Source organism: Balaenoptera acutorostrata, chromosome 2 (assembly GCF_949987535.1).
Source record: "Balaenoptera acutorostrata chromosome 2, mBalAcu1.1, whole genome shotgun sequence".
In the NCBI taxonomy this organism is placed as follows: domain Eukaryota; kingdom Metazoa; phylum Chordata; class Mammalia; order Artiodactyla; family Balaenopteridae; genus Balaenoptera; species Balaenoptera acutorostrata.
In genome coordinates, this window is record NC_080065.1 from 179912345 (window position 1) to 179926848 (window position 14504).

The following is a 14504-nucleotide window of genomic DNA, read 5'->3' on the forward strand; positions in this document are numbered from 1 at the left end:
TTTTGACAATGGCTAACGTGTACACAGCACATACATAACGTCCTCTTTTATGCATTAACTCATTTACTCTACAGAACAACCCTATGAGGTAGGTACCATTATATCCCCATTTTACAGTACAAAAAACAGAGAAGTTCAGTAACTTGCCAAATGTCACACAGCTAGGAGGAGCCAGAGCTGGTTCCCCACCCCAGGCAGTCTATTTTAGAGCCCATGCTTTCACCACTACACTACTATCCCCGGTAACACAGGCCTATTCTAAAAATCAAAACATCAAAACTAAGCGTTTCCTACCTCCTCCCTGCTTTGCAATGATCTCTCCTCTCTTCAGTGCATTACTTAGGATTTCTAAGGAAATCAGGAAGAAAAAAAAATTAGCCAAATTCCTCTATGGTAATAGAAATTTATTACAGATTCCAGAGCAGGACTACTACTAATTAAAAAATAAAAAAGGAAAGGGGAAGGGGTTGAGAAATATACACACAGACAAGGTCATTTTACTGGAAAACTGTAAGGGTCCTTGATGATTGGTCATGATGCTAGAGTCCCATGTAGCTCCAGAGTCTGAGGCCAAGTTGGCAGGGCCTCTGGTACTGCACCCACGAGCTGAACTTGGAAGGTTAGAGCAAGAATGGGGCCAGTAGCACAGTTTTCTAAAGCTGGTCCAGACACTCAGTACTCACAGACTGAAGCGTGCACTCACCCACCCAGACCCAATCAGCACCTCACAGTTACCCTTCAACAAACTACCACTGTACCTACACTTAGAGCCCAACCCCTGAAAACCAGCAGCAACCGCATGCAGTGCTGGAAATATGACCTAATCAACAAGCCAGGCAAGGGAAGACTGCAGCAAACTGAGCCTACGAGCCCTGCCTGGAAGGAGCTAAATGTGATGGTAACCAAGTGACAGACAAAGCCTCAGGTAAACAAAACCCCAACACACTCAGCTTTCCAAAACAGCAATACTGCTGCTTGCTTGCTGGCAGTTCATTCAAACCTCTATTAAGTTTGTCTAATGCTATCATTAGTGTTAGCTTTTAAGTTTCTTCTGGGTCTTTCACTATATAAAAGAAACTTGTACCCACCCCCTCTCTGGTCCTGAAGTGTGCTGAGCAACATGGACAAGAGCCACAGAGCACATATCATATTTTGACCATGACCATGAAGAGATTAAACCCTAGCCCTGCAGCTGTTTCAAGTATTACAACTACCTGCTAAAGGAAGGGGGTGGGAAAGTACACCAAGAAAACAGACCTCCAGCCAGGAAGCAAGACCGGGGCTTATTCTTCCATGATGCCTGGGAGCCTACTCAGCACGCCCAGGCCTAGGTTCTAGTTCCTAAAACAGCACTTGGATCAAACCATTCCCTGGCAAAAGACTTCAAAATCAGCCGACCACTGATTTGAAGAGAAAGGACAAATTATTTTCATGGGTGTTCACAGGGCTCCCTGCTCCGACTTAAAACTTTAATCTGTTCTGTTCTTCCCACCCCAAGTAGACTGACATCTCCAAGCCTCTGCACCTGATGCTGTCTGCCCTCTCTGTGGGCCAGTACCCCCCTCTACCTATGCTGAAGTCCAGCCCCTCCAGCGTGAACTGCATCTCCTGCATGGTCTTCTTACACCCCTGCCTCGATCCTGTGTTCTCTGAGCAGAACACTTCTATCAAGCATCTAGAGCAGTGCTTTTTCAAATCTTAACATAGAAAATGATCGCCTTTGTGTGGTGCTCACATAGCTGCGGAGAGCCCGGGAATCAACATCTCCACTGGCTCCCTCAACTAGGCCACTTCTACGTGCTGATCTCTGGTGCTGTCCCAAGCCACTCTGAGCACCGTCTCCTCAGCTACACCACATCCCTCAAAGTTAAGGATCACATATCTATCTATAGCCCTGGAGCACCAAGCACAGTTGTTTGCACAAAGAAGTACAAAGATCTATTGCCTTGATAGGAAAGAAGGGATACTGAATAGGGAGAGCACTACAAAAGTAGCACACCAAAATGATCCAACTGTCAAGTAAATAATACAGAAAAAAAAGATCAAGAACTGAATCTGAAAAAAAAAAACAAACAATCCAGGCAACTACTCTGAAAACCTGACTTAAAGATTTTACTTGGTACAAAGACCATTTTACTAACTTGAGTCTGATCATAAGTAGTAGGAGAACAAAAGCTCTTTGCTCTTGCCCATGGTCACTCTGGGAAGCCTCAGGACAAACAGACCATGGTCTCAATCAGGAAGAAGGTGCCAAAGTAGCAGGAGATAGCAAGGCCTGCAGATGACCTTCCTATATTCACGTCAGGACAGGACGTGTTTCCTGTCGCCACATGAAATAACCTCACCAGTCCACCTCTTGTGCCTCCACACGATCTGGGACAAGGCTGACAAGCCTCATCACAGAGGTGAGGTGAGAGGACCCAGAGCAGCAAAGGACTGAAGGCTCAAGAGCAGCACAAAGTGCCTGTGGGAGGAAAGTCACGTGCCATTTTGTTCTTCTCACCACAGGTATCCACCCACAAATTAGTATTTGCAGCCAAATGACAGTAAATTAAAAAAAAATTTTAATACCCTACCATGTCAAGACACAAAAAACAAAGCCAGTCATGGCAACAAGAAACTTTTAACTGACCTAGTCACATACAGATTATGAACTCACCCCCAAATTCTAAAGCTCTGGAACAATCTAGAATAAAGCTACAGTCATATCAAGTGAGCACAGAAAAAGTAAATCTTCAGTACCAGCTAATTTCGATGCAAGAAAAATCACTTAACTTTCCTAACCATGGTCAGGGGGACAAATGAAACAAAAGCCAACAGTCTACTCTGAGAGAAATAGTTTCTAATAATCCCTGGTTTTCATGAAGGAAACCAAGAAGATAGGATTCCTGGAGATAAATACAGCTCAGCTCATACAAACTAGACATAAAAAAGCTTAAAATCCTCACAGCTAGCCCAAGGTGTCCCATAAAGACAGGCTGAACACTCTTTGAGGCTATCACCTAGTAGCCACCTATCTGCACAGGATGAGAAGCTGATGAAGATGGGGGAGGGGGTGTTGGGGAGAGAGTTATCCATGCTCTAAATCTCCTTTGAGAGAAACAAACTTCAGAGCCCAGGAATAGACAATCTCCTTGTTCCACACTAATTAAGAATCAGGCTGACAGATTCTCAGAAATGTCTAATCTCAAAACAGGGGAAGACATCCATGGAAAAGTAAAGAAAAAACTGCTTTGCAAACTAACCAAAACTACATTTAGACAGGCCCAATACTCCAGGCCTTCCAACATTAGGAAACTTCCCTGTTCACCAAGATCTCTTTCAACTGCATCAGCAAGCACACCGTCATCCTTTGTTAACTGGAACACCACAGGCCCCTGGACTAAGGAGACTCACACCCCGACTGAGCAGGGCCTTGAAAATCTCTACCGTGACTAGAGAGCCACAACGTCATGTAAACACAGCAGTTTTTAACTCCACAGCAAGAAAACACCTTATACCAATGTGAAAAAAGCAGCCATCTGAAAAGACTAAAGAAAAATGGTGCTGTTGATACCAATAAAAAAATTCAAGGACCAAAAGTTCGTATCTAGACCTAGAAAACATACAATTTTTTTTAAAGCCTAAGGAAAGATAGCTGACTTTGCCTAAGAACCTCCCGACATCAGGGTGAGCCTGCACCCCCGGGGGGTTGACCCCGCCCACATAGGGGCCCATGGGGCCTTCTTACCCATTCCTCTGCCAAGGGGCTCTCCAAAGCTTCGAGACATTCCCATTTCATTTCTGGCAAAGTCTCTCTCAAATCCTCCACCCATGCCACGCTCCATCTCTGTGGAAAAAAATATTACCCTAGGCCTTTCCAGGAATACCATTATGTTTTAGACATTAAAAACAAAAAACTATAAACACACAACAGCTACCAGCAAGTCAGCATGTTTTAGTTTTTCTATAGGAAACCATCGTTCATCCTTTATTCCTTAAAAAAGAAAGTCACCTCAAATGAATCCCTGAGAACAACCCACCTTTAGTCCATTAGGACTAATTTCCAGCTTACACACAGTCACACAACGGATACACCAAGCACCCACTGCTGCAGTAAATGGTGTGGGGAGGCTGCAGTGCATGTGGCATCAAAGGTAGGCTGCAGGAGAGCCTGCCTATGTTACAGCAGCAGCAGGTACCACCTCTGGGGCACTTCCCACATGCCCTGCCCTGCCCAGGGCTTTATATGTGCTATTACTTCATGGAATCCTCACAACCAGACTGCACACCTACATTACCCTCCATCACCACTGCCCCTTTACAAAGAAACTGAGGCTCAAATGACTTAGAATCTTGAGCAAGGTCACATGCCTGGTAAGGAGTGAGGCAAAGGCTGGGACCTAACTCCAATGCAAAAACCCATGTTCCAATCACAAGCACAACCATTAGAACAGAGAAAGACGCCTGTGTGCAAACAACATGACTTCTCTACAGACATCCACTGGAGTGGTTTCATCTACATAATGGGGTTTGGTAACTTCATTATTTTTTTTCTATGCTGATTGCAGCAGTATTTGTTATTTTTCACAGTGTCTTTTTTTTAAAACAAATTTATTAATTTACTTATTTATTTTTGGCTGCGTTGGGTCTTCGTTGCTGCACATGGGCTTTCTCTAGTTGCGGCGAGCAGGGGCTACTCTGTTGCGGTGCGTGGGCTTCAGGTGCACAGGCTTCAGTAGTTGTGGCGCACGGGCTTAGTTGCTCCGTGGCATGTGAGATCTTCCCGGACCAGGGCTCGAACCCGTGTCCCCTGCACTGGCAGGCGGATTCTTAACCACTGCGCCATCAGGGAAGTCTCACAATGTCTTTTAAAAACAAAGGTCTTCAGACTTGCCTGGTGGCGCAGTGGTTAAGAATCCGCCTGCCAGTGCAGGGGACACGGGTTCAAGCCCTGGTCCGGGAAGATCCCACATGCCACGGAGCAACTAAGCCCGTGCGCCACAACTACTGAGCCTGCGCTCTAGAGCCCGCGAGCCACAACTACTGAAGCCTGCGCACCTAGAGCCATGCTCTGCAATAAGAGAAGCCACCGCAACGAGAAGCCCGCGCACCGCAACGAAGAGTAGCCCCCGCCCACCGCAACTAGAGAAAGCCCGTGCGCAGCAACGAAGACCCAACGCAGCCAAAAATAAATAAAATAAATAAATTTATTTAAAAACAACAACAACAACAACAAGGTCTTAGCTTCTGTGGGGGTAAAGCCCCGCCACAGCTGTCACCTGTTTGAGAAACCCTTTCACGACTCCTGTCACTGGCTACTTCTTTCCTTGTATATTCATCTAAAGCAAGACTTAAAATGTGCATCACACTTTGTCTCCTTTCCATACTGAGAGGTCCCTGGAAAACCTAGTTAATTAATCTTGCTCCTTAGAAATATCAGGTATACATGTGCTCATTAATGGACATCTTTTACTGCACAACTACAAAATATGCAGCTGGAGCCCCTATACTTTCAAAGAAGTAAATGAGTCTATTACAAACATGGAAGCAGACTAGCATTATGAATTAATAAGAAGATGCAGCAGATGACAATGGTGGACTTTACATTCATAGCTTGAATCCATCCAACTGAATCCCATAGGTTGGTGGCATGCTATCTGCTGGAAATATATCTAACTTGTGCGAGCCTGTATACACAGAACAGAAATCCCAGAGTGGCACCGTAATGGATGGGGGCTCTGCTGCACTCCTTTAATCCTTACCATAAGCCCATGAAGAAGACACCCCCCCACACACATTAGGAAGTCACATGCAGGCATTAATGTGTTGGCAAAGGCCTCAGAATTTATCTTCCCAACTGTCAACAGAACGTAGAGTACAGGGAACCAACCCTGTACGAACTCCAATGTGCTCCCCACCGACACAAAAAAGAGAGCAAGAGAGACAGAGAAGGAATTTTCATTGTCAAATATTGCATCAAACCAGTCATCATTTATTATTTGATGATCTTTCAATTTAAAATTTTTGTACCCGTTCTATCAAGATTTGACCTCTACTGGTTGGTCAACTGGCCCTGAGAATCTGATTTCTAATCAGTCTAATGTTGTCAGCACCTGTGATTATGTGATGCATCATGATAATCAACTAAACATTAAGTTAAATCTGAAACATCCCTATCAACTTTTTCCCAGTGATCGAAACCTTCCTTGGACCCAGCACCCAAGGGCTCTAGAGCAATTCCACCCGAATCTCAAAACAGCTCCAGGGCAAGGAAGGCCCTGTTCTCTGCTGTAGAGGATGGAGAAGGAGGACTCCTGAGTATCTATCTGTATCGGAGAAGATCTAAGCACACAGCGTAAGAACACATCTTCCACTGTGGCTCTTCAGGACAATCAGCACGCTGAACCTTGAATCACCAGGCTCAGAAGCGTGAACTGCTGCGTTCCATCTGCCAGATTACCAAAGACTTTGTCCCTGTGGCTCAGCACAGCCCGCACCCTCGTTTGCATCTACGTCTAAGTCGCATCACTAAATTCCTCAGAGCAGCAACCCAAATCTCCTTTCTAATGGCTCATCTGTTCTGAGCAAACACTTTATTAAGCCAGACCTCTCCAACTCTCACTTCTTATTAAAAACTCCATGCACACATGAGCTAGACCTTTGTCCCTTCGTTCCTTATTAATGGTAAGAATCTTCCTGAATCTTTTCATCATCATCTACAACAAGGCACTCCATGAAGAAGGGCAGCTTATTCATCAGGAATGTCTCTCTTTCCAGTTTGACAGTTAATATCTATCCTAGTAAGGTTCTTGCTTGCTCTGTACCATCTTCACATGATATGTTACTACAGACCAGCAAAGAAACATTTAAACCCAAATCCTTATGTGTATAATTGAGTCACTCTGCTGTACAGGAGAAATTAACGCAGCATTGTAAATCAACTATACTTCAATTTTAAAAGGTAAAAACAAAAAACAAACAAAAAAGAAACCCCAAGTCCTTAGTAACTTCCCATTCCAGAAAAGTCTGTGTATAAAAGCAGCAGCATTCCCCCAGGTGTGGGTCAGAGTCCACCCACACCCAGAGGATTTAGAAAGACAGACTTTCATAACAGCAAGTTTCTCCTGGCATTCTACAGCCCTGCTGGTGGGCGGGGGCGGGGGGTGGGGTGGGGGGGGTGACGCCTGAAGGCAATTCTAAAAGGCAGGATCTCAATGTGGTTAAGAGCCAAGCTCCGGAGCCAGACAGCCTGGGTCCATATCCCACCATTACTAGCCATGGGACCTTAGGCAAGTCACTGTGGGCCTCAGTTTCCAATGAAATGGGGATAACAGTACCTACATGTCATGCGGTTCTTGCGAGGACTAAATGAAATAACACAGTGTTACTACTACAAGTGATATAATTATATTTCGGTTATTAAGTTGGGAGGGCTGGAAGATTTAAATAATAGTATGCCAAATTTTGCATTATATAAATGCTAAATTAAACAAATGCCTCTGCTCACAATTTGGAGACATCAGAGCAGATGCTCAAGAACTCACCCAGTCCAGCACTCCAGGGGAGACAAGTGCTGGAGGCAATAGGAAAGCTTTAAAGTTTTATTGGACAATTATTGGGAAGATCTGAAACACAGAAAACCTCAAGAATTTAGTAACTAAGAGAATTAACACTTCCCTACCGCTAAGTCTACCTTCTGGAATACAAACTATTTAAGGCAATTCAAAGATATCAGATTCAGTACAGAAGTGGAAGCGAGATATCACTTATTAAAAATGGGTCTGCTGCTTAAAGGTCACCTGAGAGCCAACGGCCAACAAAGGTAGGTATAAGCAGGAAGGAAACACAAATCTTACCATTTATTCTGCCCATGTTCATCCCAGATCCAAATCGACCCATGTTTTCCATACCACCACCAAAGGGTCCCTCCATGCCTGAAAGAGACATTCGCATTTTAGCACCAGCCTAACAAGACTCAGACTGAACAAGCAAAGAAAAATGTTTTTACAAGTTTCACCTACGGCATTTTCTGCCAGAAACTCACCAAGTTTAAGGGCTTTTGGAGAAAAAAGGCTAGTGCTCTTACTTAAAAATCACTATCTTCAAAAGGCTGATCTGATCCAACCCCTTCAATGAAGAGACAAGCAAAGAAAGGCCCAGAGAGATGGAGTGATTTGCCCAAGGTCACAGAGCTAGTTAGTGAGAAAGCCAGAACCAAAGGCCAAGACACCCACTAGAAGGATCAACAGGTAAAAGTAATGTCTAGACTCAAACTTTTTGGAAACCTAAGTGAGAATTTCATGCAGGGCTTAAGAGAAAAGGAAGGGGGGAAAAAGAGAGGGAAAACCATACCTAAAAGTAATTACATTTGTACTTCATTTTAAAGTTCTTACCTCCCATTTTATTTATTCCAAATCCTATGCCTTCCATTCCCATTCCTTAAAAAGAAAAAGTCAATGCAAACTAAAATTATGTCAAAGCAGTAAAGTTTGAACTTAAAAAGCACAAGAAATTCCACACCAGCAAATGAGCAAAAATATCCCTGACTACAAATATATTTTAATTGTCAAGTGCAAAAAATGGGGTGAGGGCTCTTCCATTTCAACTGTCAAACTAGTACATTCCAAGAAAACTATTTAAGCCTTTAACAAAATAATCACCATGTGACTCAAAATTTTATAGTGTCCACATAGTTTCATTAAATGCCCAAGTTAGACAGTTTTAAACATGAAATATAAATATCAGGTACAGACTAGGGAACAGAAGTAGATTTAAAACTCCCTTTTAAAGGTAAAACTCTCTAAATATAAAGCAGTTCCTCAAAACGCTGAGGCTTCCCTCCCTGCCACCTGCAGCCTTTCCTCTGAGGTATCAGTCAGGGGATGTGGTGTTCAGACTGGTATAGCCACCCAAGGTGATGGGCCAAGTCGTTTTGGTCAGCCCCAGAGTTTAATCTGGGAGGGAGTCAAAGGATATGAAGAACTGACAACAGTAGGGTAGAGGGCATCCATCTTGCAATTCAAAGAATTTCAAGAAAGACATAGGCCTGAGGTTATAAAAATGAAATATTTTAAAATGATATACGAATGCTTCATTGCACGAAAACGAAAATGCTAAAAAGTAAAGTTCAAAGTTTATTCTACACGCCAAAGCTTTTATTCATTAGCTATTTCTTCTTAAAGAGAACACTGTGCATCATTCGTCCTTGTGGCCTATGACAGCTATACTGTCATGCAATGAGGCCCTCCATACCTTTCTGCATCCACCAATGCCCCTACCTCTAGAAGCCATGTCAACACCAGGTGAGAACCCAAGGGCGTCTGGGTGATAGACTGTGGCAGTGCTGTGGTCCCAGGATCAGGAGACCTACAGTTTCTGTCACTAACTGATAGTGTGACCTTGAGCAAGACCAACTCTCTGGCTTGCCTCCTTTTACCAAAAGGCTTAACTGAGTACCTCAGCTCAGAAGGTCTCGTGAGGATAAAATGCAAAGCATAATAGCTTTAGAAAAGAACACTCAACTCGGTAAAAATACAAAATACTGTTTTTATCAAAATAAATCAAAGATAAATAAGGAGGGAATTAATTTTGTCCCAATTAAAGCCTCATTCCATTTGAACTACTCAATGTCCAATTATCCCAATAGTTAACTTTAATAACTTTAACTTCCCCGGAAATCCCCAGTCGAGGCACACCGTATTCCTCACCTGCGGGTCCTATGTTGCCCATTCCAATGCCTTTATTCAAATGATTAGCGTCAATAGGCTGCCCTCCTGGTCCTAACCCCATGCCAATACCACCAAGTCCATCTGAAAGGAAAAGACAAAGTCAGAGTATTGATTCCACTTACTCAGGAAACCATGACTCTCAAAGGCAAAAAGAGCCTTTGTTTACTGTGTTGTAGCTGTCACGCTTATCCCACCGCCCACCTCCACCAGCAAATCCAGGGTCTAATCCATGCGTCAACAAGGGCGCATTTGGGAGCTCTCCCTTTTAAGGCATAAGCTCCTATACAACTTTACGGATTAGAGTGTGAGATATGTATAAAACAAGGGCACCTCGTGCCACAACTACGGAAGCCCACGCGCCAAAAGCCTGTGCTCTGCAACAAGAGAAGCCACCGCATGAGAAACCCACTCGCCGCCACTAGAGAAAGCCCATGCACAGCACCAATGACCCAAAGTAAGTAGCCAAAACCAAATGAAAAATAAATTTTAAAAAATTAAATTAAATTTAAAAAATAAAACAAGGGCAACTAAAAATCAGTTCACGTGGAAACTACAGAGAAAAACCATGAACAACCCACTCAACGAGAATCGTGAGCACCGATTTGTTTCCCTAAATCGTGAACTGAGAAATGTTTAATCAAAACAGGCAACTGGAGACATCAGGTGGCAAGCGGTACACATATGCCCAACCCACACGTATCAACCTGGAGACCCAAAGGACTTTTCTCACGAAAAACAATGTCATAAACCAGCCAGTTAACACACTGGGCTTACACTATTCTCTGACTCCGCTGCAGGCAGTTTTTTTTGTTTTTTTTTTTTGCAGGCAGTTTTAACAACAATGAAGCTAGTGTATTCAAAGAACATATCTTCTACCCAGAAAGCTTCCTAAGGCGTGCATCGTACCCAACCCACCTTAAACTCCCCGCTCCACAAACAGGGAGCAGCCAACAAGGCTTGACAGCATAAGACACTTACAATGCTCTGGGTCACCATGGGTCGTAGGCTTAAACCAAGACCAGGTGAGATTTTTGAAACGGGAACACAGTTCACTAAAAAAACCTGACACCAGTTCCCAAATATTTAATCTGATTAAAATCCTGTTCTTAAATTGCATAGAAACAGCAGCAGGAGTTCACCAAGGTTACTTAGTCCCCAAAGCACTGAAGACTCTGAAGTCAACCCTCTGAAATGTGCTGGGGAGACCAAAAGCCACAGATAATGGGCTCCCTGGAGCCCAGTGTGCCTGCCGAGGCTGCCAAGCAGCCCTCACCCACCTCCTCCAGGCCCAAAGTCAACAAGAGCCATCATCCTGTTCCTGGGTAATTACTGCACATGATCACACTGATTATGACAAGGAAATGGGGTCCTTAACTTTCAACAGATAAGCCATCTCCTATTCTTGAAACCACAGACCTCCGCTCAAAATCTGCCTCTACGATGCTTCTACAATCCTAAACTGTGAAGAAGAGTTAAGTGTTCTAGTCTAGGCTCCCGTTCAGTTCAATCTCCCACGGCTGAGCCACTGCTCCAGACAGGAGGGACTGGCCGGCCCTCCAAACAGCTCCACCCCAGCAGCCTCAGCGGGGGAAGTCCTCCCTAGCACAGCACAAGCAGATCTTGCCCTCACCCACCACCCAGCCTTCCTTCTACAGATTAGCCCTCCCCGCAACGCAGATTCCAACCCTCATGCTACAGCAGGCCCTCACTCCCACTCCCTGGGCTATCTGTGCTCAGGCTCTGCTCCTCTCTGTGGGCCTACCAGAGGGAGTGTCTAGGACTTAACTACTGTGCGCTGTTTCCACCCACGCAGTGACCAACCAACCAACAAGCCTTCCCTGTCCCAGGATAGATTTTCACCTGCATGTTGCGAATAACACTAGATAAAACTTCTGATTGCTGTACTTCACACCGATTTAAAGTGTGCAGTTAGTGATTTTTAGTATGTTCAGAGTTACACAACCATTACCACTATCCAATTCCAGAACATTTTCATCACCCCCAAAAGAAATCCCATCCCCATAAGCAGTCACTCTCCACTCACCCCTTTCCCCAGCCCCTGGCAACCACAATCCACCTGTTGTGGACTCGCCTATTCTAGACATTTCTCAGAGATGGAATCAAGGTTCATCCATGCTGTAGCATGTATCAGTACTTCACTCCTTTTTACGGCTGAGTATTATTCCACTGTGTGGATTTATCACATTTTATTTACCCATTCATCAGCTAGACTCATGCTACCATAAACATCTGTGTACAAATGTGTGTGTGGATGTTAAGTTTTTAGCTCTCTTGTAGTATACCTAGGAGTGGAATTGCTAGGCCACATGGTAATAACCAATCTCTTCTGAACCCAAGTGCAACCTGGCTTTAATTCCCTTTGCAGTTTGTTTCTTCCCAACTACAGCCTCTACATCCTGAGTAGCCTGCCTCACACCACAGTGTAATCCTAACAATCCTTCCTAAGTTGTGAATTTCTCTACTCATTTTTTCACCCAGAAAAATCTATAGGGCAAACAAACAAACAACCTTTTTGAATGTTTTACTCAAGAATGGTCAAGATAACTGACATGGCACAAGAATGACATGGCACAAGTTCAAAGGTAATTGCAGTTTTCTGGTTAGAATAAATCAAATTCAAAATTTTAGCCATAATAATTGAGACACTTACGGGGAAGTTGTTGTGGACGCTCAGGAGGGAAAAAATCTCCCTTTGGTAAGGCCCTCTCATCCTGAAAGAGAAAGTGAATAAATCTCACTATTCCCTGCAGTACTGTTAGCAACAGCAAAAGATGGAAACCATTCCTATCAACAGAAGATGGGTTAGATACGTTATGATACACCCATGCCATAGAATAACATGCAAGTACAAAAAGAATATGTGAGAGTTGCTACCTTTTGTGTAAAGGGGGAAAGATTAAAAGAATATACATTCATATCACTGTGGGGGATGGATGGAACCTGGGCACAAAGTAAGAGCAAGACTCCCACACTGAATTTTTCATGCTTTTTGACTTTTGAATCATGTGAAGCAATTATCTATTCAAAACACTAAACTGAATGTTTAAAAGAAACTAAAAAATTCCTTTAGAGCTCCTTTTATGTCCTTCCTGATTTGGAACCCTGACTAGATTGCCCTCAGCATGTTCCGGTCATGCTTGTATTAATACTATTATCTTTGGCATCTTGGGCACAGCCATAGTTGGGCTAATGTTCATACTGAAACGCTTCAATAGAACTTTAAAGGCTTTCTGAATCAGACTTAATTATGTTCACAATAGATATGATGCTAATTAAACGTACTGCAATACTCTGAAAACTGGCAACCTATATATATAAAACCATTCTCTGAAACTGATCACTTGCTCAAGCAGGATACGCAAGTGACCTCCTGACCATGCCAGTAACTGTGCAAAGGAAAAAATATCCGAAGAGGTGCATGAGCAAAAAGTTATTTCTGTCATAAATTTGCTCAATGTGCTGTACCCTTTAACTTGGACTGATCCATAAATAAAAGTACAGTGGCTATGTGTATGTATACTCTTAATAAACCCGTGTTTCTGCTAAACTTATCTGAGTATATTAAAGAAAAGATCCTATTAACTTACCATTTTCACGTGCATTGGTCTGTCAAATAGCAGTTGGCCATTAAACATAGCTGATATTACAATTAAGGCTATTTCTTGCAATTCTAGAAACACGCACAGCAGAACAGAAATACCTAAAAGAAAAATACCCCAACTGCTGCCACCAGTCCCTCTAAGTGGTGAATTTATGAGCAATTTTGATTCCTGTTTATACTTTCAAGTATTTATCCCTACAGTAAACATTAAAGGGACAATAACTAACACTCAAGGGGAAAAAAGGAAACCTCCGCTTACTCCTTAGGTGTGGCGCGCCATTCATAAAACCTTACACTTCTCACCAAACCATCCTCCTCTTCAATTAACACTGAGATCAGTTTTCTGTATGTGTCCAATAAGTCAGGTGTCCTACCATTTTTTGGAGTACCATGTTTTCTGGGTAATATACTCAGTGACAATCTTGCCTGAGTTTAGTGACAGTGTTCATGTGTGGTATTCTCCCTGTGACTACAAAGACGTAACTCTGGGGTGAGTAGGGTGAGCAGCCTAGGGTCAGAGAGAAGTGCTTCTTCCAGAATGTCAATCCACTGAAGAGACAGGGCCCTATAAGGACTTACATATGAAATAACACTGAATTTCTCTCCAGTGGCACATTCTTTGGACTTCTCCCTTCAAACCAGTCTCCTCTAAAAAGAAGACAATGGAAAAGACCACTCATGGACATGTGCCTGTTTTCTAACCATCTCTTCTATCTACATAAGTACAATACTATGTAGATACTTTGTACTCCCTTAGTAATATCCATAGTAATGTATTCTCTCTAGTCACATAAGAAATACTAATACACAAAATTACCACTTCCCCACACAAACCTGTCTTACTAATACAACATTTAGGCTAAACTAAATTCACCAGGAGTTGAATTCCGATAAAAGGATACATATAGCTTGCACAGCTTCAATGGACTGTTCAAAAGTAACAGTGCCTATTCCACGACTTTTTCCATCTTTATCCTCAAGAATGTCTGCTCGGACCACCACACCAGCCATACTAAAAACTTCCTTCAGTTTCTTCCAGCCAACTTTATAATCCAGCTAATCAAGGGAAAGGGGAGGAAAATCTCATTGTAAACATTTTTACTACATGAATGTGACATGCTCTGGTTGGAAAACAAGCATTAGAAAATGTCACAAAAATAATGTCACAAAAA

General features: G+C 43.1%; 1 protein-coding gene across 12 annotated transcripts in view; it reads right to left on the reverse strand.

The window, feature by feature from the left end:
* HNRNPM (heterogeneous nuclear ribonucleoprotein M) overlaps positions 1-14504 on the reverse strand; it is a 175351-nt gene that overhangs the window by 5261 nt on the left and 155586 nt on the right. For 3 of the 12 annotated variants that reach the window (XM_057539788.1, XM_057539792.1, XM_057539794.1), the window contains exons 4-11: positions 14235-14388; positions 13319-13368; positions 12382-12442; positions 9690-9791; positions 8376-8420; positions 7839-7916; positions 3731-3829; positions 295-348 (exon numbers count right to left, since the gene is read on the reverse strand). In XM_057539788.1, the coding sequence (XP_057395771.1) occupies positions 295-348; positions 3731-3829; positions 7839-7916; positions 8376-8420; positions 9690-9791; positions 12382-12442; positions 13319-13368; positions 14235-14388 (643 nt within the window). The remainder of the gene's footprint in view (positions 1-294; positions 349-3730; positions 3830-7838; positions 7917-8375; positions 8421-9689; positions 9792-12381; positions 12443-13318; positions 13369-14234; positions 14389-14504) is intronic. The other 9 variants (XM_057539791.1, XM_007169033.3, XM_007169031.2 and 6 more) reach the window with 6 other exon arrangements.